This window comes from Manduca sexta, chromosome 12, assembly GCF_014839805.1.
Source record: "Manduca sexta isolate Smith_Timp_Sample1 chromosome 12, JHU_Msex_v1.0, whole genome shotgun sequence".
In the NCBI taxonomy this organism is placed as follows: Eukaryota; Metazoa; Arthropoda; class Insecta; order Lepidoptera; family Sphingidae; genus Manduca; species Manduca sexta.
Genome location: NC_051126.1, coordinates 12,389,585 through 12,408,400, shown reverse-complemented (window position 1 = coordinate 12,408,400; position 18,816 = coordinate 12,389,585). Strand labels below are relative to the sequence as shown.

The window sequence follows — 18,816 nt, the reverse complement described above, 5'->3', positions numbered from 1 at the left end:
TATGACATCGAATATACGCAAAACATATTCCCACCCAGCTTTGTTGTTTATGTAATGCCTGATATTGCGTAATACGGCCCCATAATAATAGATATAGATTTAAACAGATATTATTTGAATACCGATTGTGGGCTGTTTTTGCTTGGACCTTTCTTACGTTAGTCTATAAAAAAGTTATCATAATTAATAATAATAATAATATCAGCCCTGTATTATATACTCGCGCACTGCTGAGCACGGGCCTCCTCTACTACTGAGAGGGATTAGGCCTTAGTCCACCACGCTGGCCTAGTGCGGATTGGTAGACTTCACACACCTTTGAAATTCCTATAGAGAACTTCTCAGATGTGCAGGTTTCCTCACGATGTTTCCCTTCACCGTTAAAGCGAACGATAAATTCACAAACAATACACACATGATTTTGAGAAAAGTCAGAGGTGTGTGCCCTTAGGATTTGAACCTGTGGACATTCGTCTCGGCAGTCCGTTCCACACCCAACTAGGCTATCGCCGCTTTATTTTTTATCATAATTGAATGAAATTAAATATTATACTGAGGCTTTTTATAGTAATTTTAGTAATTACCTTCCACACACAAACTTACAAACTTTACCTTTTTATATAGAAAATATAGAGTACACATCCTGGTAATGTTTATTGTACGTAGATTCCAATGTTTATTAATATTAGCACATATTTGTCTGTTTGTTTAAGGTAATAATTGTACGAAATTCATAAAAGTTAAGTCAATAGGCGACAGGGAATTGTATTTACTTTGCTAACTGCCGTGACATAGCTCTGTTAGAATCGTTTTTATGGTGTTTTATTGTATTTAAATTGTCAAACCCCGTAATAGTCCATTGAAATGTTACATTTTTTAGGCCTTACCTTGCGTTTTTTAGAGGACGCAATTTTATTTTTTTGAAGTGTAGGGGGGGTCAGTCTAAAGCTAAAAACAAGATTGTGGGGTCGCCACCCTTGTCCCACGGCCGCCATCTTGAAAATAGGGGTTGAAATGGTTTTACGATGTATCTCTTAAACTATTTATCTGACAAAAATGTATAAACACTTTTTGTTGCAAATTAAATTCTCTAGAACTTTGGTTTAGTAACTTTTGTCGTAGAACTATAAATAAAAAAGTTATAAGCGAAAATGTTAAGAAATTCATGTTAAGCAATGTCCATTGCAACGTCATCAGAACGTGTGTTTATAAGGTTCATAATACTCTTTTTGTACTCATTAATACCCAAATACCCAAGGGACAATTAGGGAACAAAAGAACATCTGCCTGCTATTATTATTATTATTTCTAACCTCTCTTATTGTAAGAATAGCTGATAATATTGTGTTGAAGTTGTCGTTCAACTTATATCTTTTAGTTGTGCTACATATTTCTGTACGTGCGAATGTATTTTATTCTGTTTTTAATTCTGCAGACGATTTCGAATGATTTTAGACACGATTTTAACTTTAGTGAAAACTACTTTTTTTTTATTAGCATTTTGACTTTTAAAAGACTTTTAAAAGTCAAAATGCTAAACTCTACTTAGGACAACTTCAACACAAAATTATCAGCTATTCTTACAATAATAGAGGTTAGAAATAATAATAATAATAGCAGGCAGATGTTCTTTTGTTCCCTAATGGTCCCTTGGGTATTTGGGTATTAATGAGTACAAAAAGTATTATGAACCTTATAAACACACGTTCTGATGACGTTGCAATGGACATTGCTTAACATTGAATTTCTTAACATTTTCGCTTATAACTTTTTTATTTATGGTTTTACGACAAAATTTACTAAACCAAAGTTGTAGAGAATTTAATTTGCAACAAAAAATGTTTATACATTTTTTTTGTCAGATAAATAGTTTAAGAGATAAATCGTAAAACCATTTCAACCCCTATTTTCAAGATAGCTTTAGACTGACCCCCCCTATACTTCAAAAAAATAAAATTGCGTCCTCTAAAAAACGCAACCCCAAATGTAACTTTTCAATGGACTATAATACCAGTCACTTATCATAGGAGACCGTCAGCCTGCCTTCCTCTTTAAAACAATGTTGGAGATTTTGGTTGTGGCGAATACCGATATTACGCGTTAGTATTATTGCTAAACTAATTTTACACATAGTTTGACGGACTTATCGCCGAATATGTACATACATATAACAAATACCTAATAATAATAATAATAATAATATCAGCCCTGTATTATATACTCGCCCACTGCTGAGCACGGGCCTCCTCTACTACTGAGAGGGATTAGACCTTAGTCCACCACGCTGGCCTAGTGCGGATTGGTAGACTTCACACACCTTCGAAATTCCTATAGAGAACTTCTCGGATGTACAGGTTTCCTCACGATGTTTTCCTTCACCGTTAAAGCGAACGATAAATTCACAAAGAATACACACATGATTTATTAGAAAAGTCAGAGGTGTGTGCCCTTGGGATTTGAACCTGCGGACATTCGTCTCGGCAGTCCGTTCCACACCCAACTAGGCTATCGTCACTTATAGTTGTTGTAGAGTTTAGTTGTGGCGAATACCGATATTACGCGTTAGTATTAATGCTAAACTAATTTTACACATAGCTTGATGGACTTATCGCCGAATATGTACATACATATAACAAATACCTATTATAAGTAGTTAATTGTATAGTTTCTCCCTCTCTTGAAACTTTGCCCGACAGGGTCCACGATTATGTCACGTGTATTAAAATGTACCATCTATTGTATAAAATGATGTGGAGTGCAATAAACTTTGAATTTGAATTTGAAAGGGGTCGACAGAGGTGTGACTATTAACAAATGAATCTATAATGCACCAACTGATAATATAAAACTTTAAATAGAATAAAAGAATATCGGATTGTGTTTTAATGTAAGAAACCTTTGCGTGATGTATATAAAACTAAAGAGGTTTTGTTATTCTGTTTGATCGCGCTGTGTAGAATTAAACACTGCTCCAGTTTTGAAAATTCTATGACATCTAGATACATTATCTCTCAGTGCTACACGCAAATTTCAACTAGATAATGAATTTACGTGGGCAGTGTCGCATGCGAAGTCTAGTATACATGTACTTTTCTGCGAGGATTTTTTCCAAGAAACCCACATCTTTTGCTGGTTGTAGGATATATTTTATATCCACCCGTATAGTGACCACCGTACACAAGCTGCTAAAACGCACCATAGTGGCTCAACTAAGTGTGGCGTTCCGGTTTCAGCCTGTGAATATCATGCTTCAACAGGCCGCCATAATTGTGTCGACTGCCGTGGGGTAATCATCTCTCGTCAGTCGATATTCTAATGGACCCCACTCCAGTTACCATCAAGTGAAGTGGGGTCACTTTACGATGTTTGTAAATAAATCACCATAGCACGTGCCGTACATTTTCATTTCCCTGCATTATGTCCACGTGCGCGTCAAATGTTCCGCATGACTCACGGTATAGACATACCGAAATGCTATACCGGTCTTATAGTTTAACTGAATAGTAATGGTATGTTTTTCGGTATGAAGCTGTGTACATACTTTTTTTATTATAGGTTCTGATTATTCTGTATGTTAACGTTTAATTATTGCGAAAATAGCTAATTTATATTGATCATCACGTGGTCAGGTCAACCAGATAAAGTATTCAGGTTTATTTTACATTTCGTTACTACAAAACGCATACTTATCTTCTTAAAAATAATATTCTACATTAAATTACTTTAAGATGTAAAATAGAAAAGTGTTTGTTTTGAAGAAAATAAATACCTATTCCACATAACTCCGGGTTGGGCATGACCCCCCAAGACAGCAACATGTAACCTTTCACATTTATAATATCAAACATTCATATCTTAGTGATAGACAAAGAATTTATCCTCATGCATGACGTACGGGTTTTCTTCCGAGTTTCCCTCTGAGATGTTAATGATCATAGTATTAGGATTAACAAATAGAATGCTATTTTGTATGATTTTATATTTATGTTTGCGCAATAATGGACAAATTGCAAACTGTAATCGCATGGAAAAAACACCTTTTAAATTAATATGATTAATTATACTTGATTAAAAAATTAAGTAACCAAGGAAAGTATTTAAAATTAATGATAAATATCTTACAATGGCAATGAAGTTGTAAGAACTTCTTTGTCTCTCATTCTCGTGGTAATGTGTTGAATTATAGCAAACTTAACACTCACATCACTGGTGAGTCATGCAAAATTTTATCTTACTAATATTGTGTAAGTTGGTGAAGATGTTTTTATGAGTAAACGTAGATTTGGATGGAATTTGGCATATGGATAGACTAAGCTCTCGGGGTGTTAGTAATCGATCTTATCATTAAGAAGGATCTCAAGTAAACATTTAATGTATTGAGCTATTTAATAAGCGCAGCTTAAGTTGTAATCTAAGAGCTTGTTCTCAGCGGAGTCGGTGTTGGTAATCAGAACTCAGCTATCAAAGTTCTTTATGCTGTGGCTTAAGATATGTTTTGAGATGCTGATATCTGTTTATGAAATAGCGATGAGCTTAAGATGCTGACTTTTATTTGGCAGCGTCTCAGCTGATATCGCGCTTGAGAGCGGATCAATGGATAGTGTTCCTAAACTTATATTTAGGCTATTTTAGGCTAAGTTGGTAGTTTACATCTGAAACTGTTTCGGAAACTGTCAGGAAGAAGAGTTGAGGGTAATATCATGAGTAATGAGAACCCTGGAGCACAACCTACGCATATGCCACAAAAAACAAGCTGTAATTTGTACAAAAATACACTCAAAGTAAATTCGAAGCGCATCTTTAATTTTGCCGAAATACATCCAAATGAACTAATTTATGCATTCGCGAACCGCGGAACAACGCCTAAAGACTGCAAATAAGAATACATCGGTATGTCATGGTATTACACAAACTGACAAATTTCCGCAATTGTACGCGGAAACGGACACTTCCTCCAAATATTTCGAGATGCCATCGCTTGCCCAAGGCCGGTATGAGGATGCTTAGACCATCAATTAAGTATGTTACAGTTTATCGCATAGATTAGACGAAGGTCGGTTATAAATTTAATTCATTGTTCTTTATTGAATGACTGAGTCGGTCGTCTACTGTCAAGCGTTGTAACTGGTTAAATGCATTAAATACAATAACAAAACTCAAACATTGAGCTCGTAATAACCTGCTTGAAGACAAAAATGTCTATCCATTTCTATACTAGCTTTTGCTCGCGGCTTCGCCCGCGTGTGTTTTTCCGGGATAAATATTATCCCGGGATAAAAAAAGCCTGTAGCACTCAAGAGTAATATAGCTTTAAAAGTTCCTGAGATTAGCGCATTCAAACAAACTTTTCAGCTTTATATATTGGTATAGATTACATAAAACCATAATTTCTTAATTTTTTGTCTATATAGTCAAACAGTGACGCGTGGCCCGTTTTCTACACGGGAACAGACAGATAGACTTGAATCCTTACTTATCTCAGACGTTGTGGGCATAGCTAGAACAAAATATATACAGCAAAAAAACAGACACCTACATAATATTCTCCTATCAAACTTAACAATGAAACAAAAACTATTTTGAAAAACATTGAAAATGCTAATGGAGTCATTTTCATTTTATTTTATTTCCTTGTAAGATCCATTGTTACTTACCAAGTTCATTGCTAACGTGGCGGGACTTTTCCCTCTGCATGATAACTTTTTCCTCAAGGATAACTTAGCATTTTAAAGAGTCTTTCTAATATGCTTGTGGAATTAATTTAGTTTTAATTAGTGATGGAGTTACGGCGTAATTGTTATTTTAATTATTTTGGTCTAGATCTTTTTTTTTATCATTTTTGAATGGTTCGATGGCGTGGTCGTCTTGTGTAAACGGTACTAGTACGATTACCTGGCTGTGATCCCCGGTTCAATTCCCAGGTCGGGCCAAAAACATTGTGACTGTTTTTGGCATCTTATAAATTACTCTAAATACATACTGTATGATTTTCAGTAATCAGTATATATTCCATATTAATATTCTTCTTTACAATAAATTTCTTTGCACGGCACTCCCTAACTGGCACTCGAACCCTGACTGTCGCGACGATTACCGCGCTATCTAGCACTGAACAAAAGTAATTACGTAAACTATCCATTTAGTAAAGCGTGCACTGAACTTGACCGATTACATAAGTGATTTCGAACCACATGCAAACCGGAAGTACCACTTCTGAAATCGGCGCCCGCCACCGGTTTGAATTTGGAACAAGTTCAACTTGTTTGATTCGCGTCAGTTTTGCATCCTACGCTTCTTATTACAGCATGAACAATATTGGGCGGCTTAATAAAATTGACGTTCGATTTTCGAATTGTTATGTTATTCCATTTTTAAATTGCAATGGTTAATTGCACCAGCAAATCATTTGTTCTCGAAACGTGTTTTTTTGGATAAGGCAGATATATGAAAATATTACATGTGTCTCATGTTGTGCATATTTTGTCGATATTGACAATTATGATAGCGTGTACCTAAGCAGATATAAGGTTTACTAATTTATTTCCTAAAACTCAAGACCAAGAATGAATTTACATGTAACATTATTTTCAATATGATTAGCTATGCCATGCATCTGTTTCTAAGAAAAGACGTAATTTATAAAAGCGTTTCTTGTATTCAGTTCTATTATGATTCTTGGAATTTATTAGGATGAAAACACTTAAATAATATTTTCAATTATGTTTTCCGCTAGAAATATGTAGCGGCGTAAATAATTCATATCAACATTACCGTAAATATTTACTTACTTCGTATTTCTCACGCGTAAGTAAGCAAAATAATTGCATTCCTTGATATTATAATGCTGACGACATAAAAAAATATGCAGTGATGTAGACTTCCGATTTTTTGTGTGAACTCATATTACCATTAATTTATTGACTTGATGATATAATTTTAAAAAAATATACTGGTTGGTAAGATTGTGCTTTATTTGCGTTCCAATTTTGAATTGTATTGCTCTATTACTTTCTTAATTATTTATCTACTAATCAAATTAATAACAATACGATGATTAATAATAATTAATATTTAGTACTAAGTACACATTACACACGTAATGTGAATGAATGAAATGAAATGAAAAGTCGGGACTGTGTCTACTCTGCCTTTGAAACCTAACTCTTTATTGTTTGATGCCGATATCGAATAGGAAAATCTCTTAGTAAATGCATTTTGAAAATTTCCTTGTAAATATTTACATAACCTAATAAATTTAAGTGTAAATTTAAGATTTCTAGAGCCATCGGTCTAGGTTATAAGTTTGCTGCCATTCAGTAAATGTTAACGCCTAATAAAATTTTATTTATTAATAATATAATCAATACATAATATTTCCTTTGCCTGTGTAATAATATCAGCCCTGTATTATACTATACCACTGCTGGGCACGGGCCTCCTCTACTACTGAGAAGGATTAGACCTTAGTCTACCACGCTGGCCTAGTGCGGATTGATAGACTTCACACCCTCAAAATTCCTATAGAGAACTTCTCAGGTATGCAGGTTTCCTCACAATATTTTCCTTCACCGTTAAAGCAAGCGAATTGCCTGTGTGAACATACTTTTTTATCTATAACGATTGTGATATCTTCAAGCATTGTTTCTCGTCGGATGCTGTTGTTATCAAACCTTTACTTTCACGTCGTATCGCACATGACCAGAGTCCGTAATCCGCTTCCCGTCGCGGAGTCTGTTAAATCTTCTCATCAACTTTCACGCAAGTATAGCCCTTATTTATGTTGGCGTTTGTGTTGAATTATAGTTTTATGTAAAGGTATTTATTTTTTTAATACGTGTGGGTTACTTCACTGCAATACTTAGAATGTAAAATGGGTTTAAGGTTTGATTCACAGATTCGGCATAAAAATTAGTTTCAGTAAATCCCAAGATATAAATAAATGGACTAAAAGCAACTTTTAAATTTTTTAATATATTGGAATGAAAACTACATACATACAATATATATTTTTTAAACTTGGGTCATATGTATTATGAAATCGATCTACATAACATTAAGAATTTATAAAATCTTTTTTAATGTAACGAAATAAATAGTTTGTAATATTTCGATGCTGGAAAATATGTAGCAAGACCCAAACTGTTAGGTATTTCCAATAAAAAATTAACATACTGTAATGTAGAGTTAAACAAAAACAAGATTTTGGTTTTATTTACGATCTTCATTTCGTTATTGCCCCTGGGGAATTTTACCCATACCATGGTTTTCTCAAACGTATAGTCCCAATGCAGTCAGGCTGTAGGCAACAGGCTGTGCAGCACGGTATATAGAGTGGATGTAGCTGCGCACGCGCGTAATCGCTGCCCGGCCGTCAGCCGCAGCGCTATCTCGCGACACCGCGGACTGAGTACGAAACTATTTAGTGAAGTGACAGTTTGAATTTCGAATTGTGTGTTTGAAAATAGAATTCTGCCAAAATGTTGAACGGTTGGCAATTGGTATTGTCTAAATGTGAGTGATATTATTTATTTTTTTATTTTTAATTGTAAAGAGGTTTTGCTGACATAAATTAAAATATACGCTTAAAAATCTAATTAATATAATAGAGTACGTTCTGACGTCATATATTTTTTAATTGATTTCTTAATAAAAATCTGCGAATAATAATTATATAACTTAATTTGCGAAATATAAGTTCGTCACGGTTCGTTGTAAGGCCGTTCCAAATATTATATCGTTAACGTAAAATATTAATTACTTTCTTAATTATAAACTTACCATCTATACTTATAATACTAATAATACAGTTTTTTCTCTTTAAGCAACAATATAGTTCAATATAGTTTATTTAAATTTTACATCTAGTTTTGTAAGATAATTGGTCAACGCGTTTATTAAAGCCCCCTTTCGGGTAAAGGCCTCCTCAGACTTTTCCGGGATAGTTGGTTTCTCACTTTGTCCATCCCGTTAAGTCTAGTAACTTTGTTCCAACAGCTCAGCGTTTGCACGGCAGGCTTTTGTACAATACCTATCATAATATATTACGCTTTATTTTTAAATATAAGGAATTAAAAAAAAAAATATATAGCCACAATAATAAAAACATATTTTTAATATTTTCCCACATACAGTTATTTTGTGTGATTTTTATCATAATTACTTTTATGGTACCTTTGGACTTTACCGCAAGTCGAATGACCTGACAGTGTTACTAATAAAAATAATAAATCTTGTACAATGCGTTGAAAATACACAAAACAATAACAAGATGTTAGATTTGATCAAAAACATACTTAAAACGATGGGAGAACCAATTAAAATAAAATAGAAACATAATAATTTTTTTTTAATATTATAATTAACTAAAACTTAAAGTAAATTATAGTATTATTTTTATATGAAATGATTAAAGAAAAAAGCTAAATAAACAACTTGCTTGCTACGATCGTTGTCATTTTAGCAACAATGACATTTTAATTTCTAAGTTTTATAAATATACTAGCTTTTGCTTGCGACTCTGTCCATGGGAAAAGTTTTTCCCAGTCAGTCCCACTATGTTACCGGGATTAAAAGTAGCCTATGTGATTTTAAAGATTAAAATTTATATTTGTGCTTAATTTCATTTAGATGCGTCTGGCCGTTTTCGTGTGATTCAGTAACAAACATACAAACCTTTGTATTTATAATATTAGTAGAGATTACATTATTCCATCTCTAGAGATGTGAATTATCGAGTATTTAATTTTTTTGTCATTGGGATGAATAATATTTTACCTTAGTTTTTTTCTAAAGTTTATACTTCGTTATTTCATAACTCTTTTTTTAGCAACAGTATATTGTCGTAAGAAATATCGTATTTATGTATTTTATTGAATATTATTGACTTATTTTTCCTCATACAGCCAATTTGCAAAACTCAATTATCAAAAATGCTTTTAATGCAACTATAAATTGCAAGCTCGCGTGATTTAGTATAAAAATTGTTCGCAAATCGCCGCGTAATCGAGTTTGGCGAGTCGTTGCCCAACATGTGGGAAGTAATATATTTGTGGACGTATTTTATTTAGATTCATTCATTTTATGTAGTTCCGGATTTTAAATAGGACAGCTCTACATTTCATGGATATTCGATAGAGTACACACACACACACACACACACTTGCGCTTTTCATTCATTTTTATTTCGAGGGATAGTTATAGGTGCACTCACTTTTTGCCATGTACATTCTGTCCCATGATGTGATAAAAACGGGAGCCTATTTCCATATCAGGAAAATGTTCCAGACTCCGGACTGGTACTGGGTAGAAAAATGGCACTATCACTTTGACTGGTCAGGGATTCAAACCCGAGACCTCAGCACAGTATTCATATTTCAATACAACTATGCCACTGAGGCAGTCCAGCACTGAGTGCAGTAGTTATATAGTATATTATAATCTGTAGCACGCCATCAGTACTGAGGTCTTCAATTCCCAGTCGATTAGAGTAATGTTAGGTTTTGATTTCGGTATCAAGCCCCAGGTATAGAGGCCTGTCAATAGAAATATTCTCGCCAAATATTAATAATTTACAATTTAGTTACGTCTTAGAATAATTAGTGAGAAAACAACGATATTTTCCTCATAATTTTGGGTTGCCTTTAGATAAGGAAAACCGTTTAAAAAGGAGCTTAATTATAAGTGAATAAAGATTTTTGTACTTGTTAGAATAAAATTACGAGATAATATCCCGTATGGGAAATATATTCAATATGGAAATTCCAAAAATGAAATATACACACATCACGCTTTTTATCCTCGAAGCGGTATGGAAAGGCGCAACCAGGGCACCCGCTTTTCGCCAACTGCGGTCCGTCCTATGATGTGATAGCGGCGAGCCCATTGCCATATCGAGCATAAATTTTGGACTCCACGGTGATACTGAGCAGAAAAACTCAAATATCACTTTGCCCGATCCGGAATTTGAACCCAGGAATTCAGAGCGCTGCCGTACCGCGCATGCAGTACAACTATGTCAATGAGTCAGAAATTCCAAAAATTGTGTATTTTATATGCATCTTCTGTAAGCATATTTTTTTTTTGTTTTGGACAACATTGCTCTTGTATTTTATTGTTTTTTCGCGTGGCATACCACAGGCAATGTTAATAATATTGACCCAGCTATACACGGGTCTCTACTTTTGAGAGTAATATTTGTCCTCCAAGTATTTGTGATTTATTATTATTTTTAAATAACATATATATGCAAACTTCACGATCATGATTTAAATTTTCGGTAGCTATTATTTGCACGTGATTCTAAACATATTTAATTGGGAAACATCTATTAGCTATGTATGAACGTGATCGACGATGGTCCGGTTAGTTAAACGTTTAATGCGCACGACTTCGTTACATACTCGTATATGTAACTCGAGCGTAATAAATAGCGCTGACACTTTATCTCGGAATCGAATCTAGCACCTCCAACGTTGATGGCACCATTTTCTTGTCAAAACACGCACGCACACACACGGGCACAGACACACACACACACACACACACACACACACGCACACCTATTCACTTCTTTTATTCACGAAGGAGTAAGCAGAGATGCAATCAGAGCCCTCATTCAGTCGCCATTAATAACAGTAATCTTATAAAGTCCACTCTCAGTGAGAGGATAAATGTCCCAAGTTTCGAAATATGCAACAATTGCATAGTACAGGAAGCTCGTGGAGGAAGGCCACGTTATGAAAGTCGTTGACGATGATCTATCGCGATTAATTCGTTCTAGAGCGCATTGCACTTCCTAATGCTTGATTTTGTTTTGAAGTTAGATTACATAATATGTAAAGCTGCGTTACAAAGTCTCTATCACTATGTAGAGATCGTTGTATTTAGCGCTGATTAATGTAGTGCTGAGTGTAATTAAAATTGAGCACTATGCATAATTATTATATCTGATATTGGTATAACAAAAATATAAAGTATTGGCCCACCCAGGTATTTAAGCCGTTTTTATGTTCTTGACTATATATCCACTTATAGTAATAAATTAACGATAATTCATAAACATAATATAAAGAGACATGAACAATACTATCATTTAGTTAAGTTTTTTGACAACGGAAATATGACGCGTGCAAAAGACTTCGACGCGTTTGTCATACATAGAGTCGTTGAGAAAACATGATTAATTTTTTAGCGTAAATGTAAATTAAATATAATTGAGTAATAAAATAATAAAGAAATATACGTAAACAGCTGATTGAACCAGAATGTCTCCGCGTACGTCACTCCGCTCTCGAGTTTCCTATTTATTTAATGGATGTGTTATATTTCCTAAATATCATGTGGTTTTATATAACAATACCTGTCCAATGTAAGCCTCACAAATATTAATCCAATAATAATTCAATTATTAAAATAATTAAAGTGTTCATTCATTATTCATATATAAAATAACATTACTCGCCTTTCTTTCTGGGTTTTAAAAAAAAAATTGTCATTATTTTTATTCAATGCCATGTATTATCTAAAAAGTTTTTTATTAGGTGTCTTGAGCATCTTTATGCATCCAATAGATCAAACACAACCTTTATCTTGGAAAAGATTATTTATACCAATATAATAAAGCTGAATACTTCGTTTATTTGTCTGAACGCGTTAATTTTAGGAACTAAGCCGTTTTTGTTTTTTTTTTTTCACTAATAGCAGACTACATTACTCCTGAGCGCTACAAGCTACATTTATCCCAGGAAAATATAAACACACACACACACACACACCATCACGCATTCATCCCCGAAGGGGTATGCAGAGGTGCAACCAGGGCACCCACTTTTCGCCGAGTGTGTTCCGTCCCAGGATGTGATAGGGGGCGAGCCTATCGCCATATCGGGCACAAATTCCAGACTCCGGGCTGATATTGAGCAGAAAAACCCAAATATCACTTTGCCCGACCCGGGATTCGAACCCAGGACCTCAGAGCGCTGCCGTACCGCGCATGCAGTACAACTACGCCACCGAGGCAGTCAAAAATATAAAGCGGGACTTTTATCCCGTAAATACTTGTATCACACGGGTAAAGTTGCGAGCAAAAGCTAGTATGTAATAATCCTTCAACAGATACCTTTTAGAAAGGACAATGACGCAAATTACATCAGGTTTAAAAAAAACTCGACTTACAAACGTTTTCTAATCACCTTCAAGCCATGTCTAAACTGGAGTAGGCATGACGCAAACCAATTATACGCTATTGCTTTATAAAATACATATTATATAGAGTATAATAGGTCTTACAAAGTAAATAAAGAGATCAGAGTTTTATGAAATACTTATTTTCCTTGGGATTCATGTTTTATTTAGATCAGAAATATTTGTTTATAGTATATGTTTATACATTTATATTAACACAAAATACTTATGTATCTATACTATTATATTATAAAGCTGAAGAGTTTGTTTGTTTGAACGCGCTAATGTCAGTAATTACTGGTTCAAATTGAAAATATCTTTTAGTGTTGAATATACCATTTATCGAGGAAGGCTTATAAGCTATATAACATAACGCTACGACCAATAACATCAGAGCATCAATGAAATATTATTGCAAAGACGTCCAAAATTTATTTCATTTTGAGAGCTACCGTCGCGTGCGTTGCGTAAACAATTAAAGTTACGCAACAATCAAGTATGACGGAATTGTTCCTCTTAAGAAGTCCTAAAAGTACATTTTAAAACAAAGTCTCCGCCGCACCTGTCTACCTGTTTGAACACGATAAATTCAAAAACTAACAGACAGATTTCGATGAAATTGTTATGGATATAGTTTGGGGTCCTGGAAAGGACACAGACTTTTATGCCGGGAAAATACATAGCGGGCCGTTTATCCAGGAAAACTCTTTTATGCAGGCGAAGTTGCGCTCCAAAGCTAGTTAATTATAACTGAAACTATAGGACTATAATATAATTCTATCGTTGTTTTAATTGCTATTGTATATAACATTACATAGGCATATATCAAAACAAATGCCCTATTGAATTTGGATTAGCCACATTGTCGCAGTTCACTTCGGCGGTGACCCGTGAAGTTCAGAGTTCGATTCGCAGTTTGAGCAAGTCTTTGTATAGCACCCAATTTCCCATCATACTTCGTTAGTTAGAGAAATTATGTATATGTCCTCATTATGTAATCTGTGTTTATTGCTATTAAATGGCTGTTTTAAGAGCATAATCCTTAGAGATTATTTTAGTAATTATTGTACCAAACCTCGCAAATTCCAAGTATTTTATGCCATTAATAACTTAGTTGTCTTTTTTAGTTCTAGCTTCTACACCATTTCTAAAAACATTGGGGAACCTATCGAATAAATGCCTAACGTTCAAATTTATAACTAATAATTACAATGTAATCTGCCTCTGTGGTGTAGTTTATTACGCGGTGTGACTACCGGACTGAGGGCCCAGGTTCGAATTCTAGGTCAGGCAGTAATATTGGGTTTTTTTATTCAGTACCAGCTCTCATTCTGAAATTTGTGCTTGCCACTATCTCATCATAGGCCTATAAACACATGGCGAAAGGTTGTGGCCATGGCAGTACCTCTGCCCACACCGTAAGGGATTAAGGCGTGATGTGTATTTGAAATCTAATCTCATAAGATTTATATATTTTTTTATTCCAATAAGTCAAATTTCTGTAGTAAACAAAAATCAAAACCCACTTTCAAAAATGAATTAAACGAGATCACTTCCTTATTTATTATTAGATTCGTACGTGATCGTTCTACTATTGGCCGATTGATAAATACCGCGAGATGAAGCACGTGATACGTCCGTATCTTGAACTTATCACACAAGGAAACCTACTTACAGCCTACACGTACAGCCTGGCAACAAAACTTTTCCTTATCTATAGATAAGGTCTGATAACATTTGCGCAATTTGATTTTTTGATAATAAAACAAAGTTCCCTTTACTGTCAGTATGTTATTGATTTTTTTTTTAATTTATTGAACGGATTTTTTTGGAATTTGGAATGGAGATAGCTTAAGACTCTGGGAAGGTTATTTTTTCTATCCCGGGAAAATATATAGCTCCCGTTTATTCCGGAAAAATACTTTCATGTGGGCGAAGCCGCGAGCTATAGCTAGTAAATTTATTAGTTATAAATGATTACTTTTCTTTTAGCTATTAAAAAAGGAGGTGACATTAAAACCAATACAAATAACGTGCAATAACACTGGAAACATATTGCTATTATTGCAATAATAAATAACTAATATAATTCAAAGCGCTTTAGCTAATTAAATAAAAGTATTTTATTCACGTGTACAGCTGCATGAGTAAACCTTAGCATGAGAAAATATTATCTTATAAAAAATAACTTATTGTGAAATCCAATACCAAAAAATCTACTCCAAAAATAGCTTCTATGAAACTAACGGAAATATTTTTTGTAACATTTCCTATTGGTAAAGAAATGAATTTCAATACATTAGGAAACAGAGCAGCGTACGGTCACGATCAATGGTATTGTCAAAGTGTATTGTGTGTTCAGCTGTACTTAGAGTTGAAATATGCGTCGCTTAAACGTCATTGTCAATAAACAACAGATGTAGGTAAACATAACTTTGCACGAAGTATTGTATGAGTAAAAGCCAAAAATTTTGAAGAAATTTGTAACTAGCGATTTATGTCTTCTGCATGGATATTTTAATTACTTTTTTATAAGTGCCCAGCAAAGTGACTCCTTTGTACTTGATGGTGATTGGAATGGGGTCCAATAGAATGTCGACTAACGAAATATGATTACCCCTCGGCAGTCGACACAATTATGCCGGCCTGTTGGGACCGGATATACACAGGTGATCCTGGACCGCGACACACTTTTGTGGGCCACTATGGCGGGTTTTAACACCTTGTGTACAATGGTCGTTATCCAGGCAGATATAAAATCCCTTATTTACCCATAGAAGTAAATTACCGAAATAAAATATCGACAAATATTGGTGTGGATTTCGATGATCGCTAGAATAATGTTAGTTTTTGTTTATTTTAAGAAAAATTTGAAGTTAGACCCCTAGCAATACATTGGTGAATACTACATTCAATTCCATGCACTATTTGTGTGAAGCGTGTACATACAGACAAAATTTCTAAAAACTTATTTTGGCATCTGTTGCTCTAATAAAGAACCCCATATTAATTTTTCTTCAATATCCATAATACCTATATTCAGACATCGACCCGTTATATTTATATCTACGTATAAATACATCTGTTTACCGTCTACCGATTTTCTTTGTCCACTGCCCAAGCAGTTTGCAAATAATGTAAGGTATAGTACACACGTACCTTAGTTATGTAAACGGCTCAGTAAAGTTTTCCGACCGGTCGAATAACGGACTCATGACATGTGGTAACTGAATACGCATCCTGCATTGACGTCATTCTAAAACGCTGTAGCTCAGATGGTTTCAGTACACGAGATAGTGTGTCTTTACAACTAGATACAGTCGGCAAAAAAGCTGAATAAAGGAGAATGCCCATTTTTGTATGAAAGTTAGGCTACGCTTGCGTCTGTACAAAACCTTCACTAAACTATAGGGAATATATCCTAAATCTTATATAAATTGAAAACAATTGGATATTCGATGGGAGTTCGGAGTAATCTGAATTTTTATAACTCGGTTATTTTGAGGTTAAGTATGGACTGCAATAATGTACGGTAGAAAGTACCTACGTGCCTAATTAAGTTCAATATTGCAGTACCTACTTGATATTGCTGTAAACAATTATTGGACATTCTTTTCACTTAGCTTTAATCGGCCTTATAAGAAACTGATAGGTATTAACATATCTGATGAGACGAAGCTCCAATAAAACTTCTAAGATAGTATGGCGGAATATTAGTTTTTCCACTGAGCATATACTATCCGACCCTTTGTGTAAGTACATATTTTTCTGACTTATGACTTATTCTATTACATGGATTAACTTAATCTTTATATTCACCTACCATTATCTCATTTCAATATGGCGTCACGACATATTGTAGAATAGATTCAGCTTAGTTTTTATGAGCGGCCGCATGCCTGACGCCATCCCTCTTTGGAGGATTCCGATCCCAGGCAAGTCATGTTAGAAACATCGAGATAAAATGTTGCTTGGCCTGGAAATCGAACAGGAACCCAGCAACTAACTTCACAGCCTGATTAGGCTAATAGTTACTTATCATAGGAAAAAAAAATAAAACAAGAAATACGAAATCCTATGTATATTTTTATATATAAGTGTATTTTTGATAGAGGTATATTTTCTTGGCTTCCCAGAAAACAAACAAGAACTTGATGTAGCCATAACACGCTTATAATACTGCTGAAGTGAGTGAATGACTTCTTGCAGTGCTGGTCGGGTCATGTCATATCGTTGTTGTCTGTGAACCTCTCTATTAACTGATCTCCAGCAGGCAGCACAAACTCATTCCAGCCTTGAAACCTAAAATAGATGTAGAAGTTGAGTAAACATGTTCAGATTATTATTATTGTTAAACTGTTTTCTTTAGTTTTTGCAAGATTTTTCCCACATTGTGGGTAGGTTAATAATAATCTACATAACTTACAAAGTGGATAGCTTGTCTAAGAAATATACTTATCGTTGCTGTGGCACCGCAATGGTGCAGTTAATACACCGCTGGGATATGTCGTCTCGATTAACTGTCCTGGGTCTAGGCTCTAGACGACTTTGTGTTGCTAACTAAAAGGCTTCCGTCTCAAAGTTCGGAACACACTATACACCTTGTTTCTTAACAGTGAATTTCTCGACTCAACTTTAAAATACATAAGAATAACACTCTGATCTTGAGTAAAATATTTTAATAATGAAATGTTTTTCATTCAGACAAATCTAAAGTGTCAAATTGTCATTCATTTCAGTTGCCAGTGTAATAAAAATCAGTACCCATATATTCATTTAATTAAAAATAAAGTCCAGACATGTTTAAGCTGACTTTAGTATTTCTGTCAATGCAAGTAAAAGTCGCCATTTGTTTGTTTTTAGAAGGATTAATATTTTATCTTTTTTACCAGCTATTTGGAGTTTGGTCATAATTATTAAGTAAAATATATTTTTTATAACAATGTTTTTGTTTAATTAATAATATATTTAATCCATATATTATAGATTCAAGTACAAGCACATTTATTGTGCATATTAACTTTTTTTATTCCATTTAAAAGAGGAATTTGTTATATATTGGTATCAATTCGCCATATTGGCAGCAAATTATCCGGTGTTTGATTTGCAACAATTAAACAACTTTTTTTTCATATCTTTAAAACCCCTATTTGCTTAAGACTGAAATAAATACAAATGAAGTAATAATTAAAATTATGATTTTACATGGTTATTTGATTAAGACGCATGACTGACGCAAAGATAGCCTGGTTTTGGGCATTGTCCTTTACATTAAGGAATTAACATAAGTTCATTACATTTTTTTTTGGAAATGAAGTAAACGCTTTAAGTTTATTTAGGCACAAAAGATTAGTCGATTTGAAATTTTGAATTTTTTGAGCTAATTTTGTGGTTGACTGTACATGTTAACTATTAAAATTAAAAATAGCCCGAAGGTTAGTATAAAAGAGATAGATTACAATGCGAACAATTATTATATATTTAAGATATAATTGTGAGAGCGTGCCTCAAACAGGTGAATTGAAATAATTGGTCAAATGCAGGCGGTTTGCAGGCCAAAGACTCCGTTAAAATTGCCAACCAATTTTCAACTTTTTATTCTTTTTAAGATATTAGTACAACTCTTTAGCCTGC

The 18,816-nt window shown here is 34.0% G+C and overlaps 1 protein-coding gene across 2 annotated transcripts in view; it reads left to right on the top strand.

The window, feature by feature from the left end:
* Positions 1 to 18,816, top strand: part of LOC115451528 (putative inorganic phosphate cotransporter) — a 60,972-nt gene that overhangs the window by 15,538 nt on the left and 26,618 nt on the right. The window contains exon 1 of one of the 2 annotated variants that reach the window (XM_030179888.2): positions 8,379 to 8,511. The exons of the other annotated variant lie outside the window; for it this stretch is intronic. Coding sequence (XP_030035748.1) covers positions 8,478 to 8,511 — 34 coding nt within the window. The 5' untranslated portion in view covers positions 8,379 to 8,477. Of the gene's footprint in view, positions 1 to 8,378; positions 8,512 to 18,816 lie in introns of those variants that run through there. 2 annotated transcript variants of the gene reach the window in all.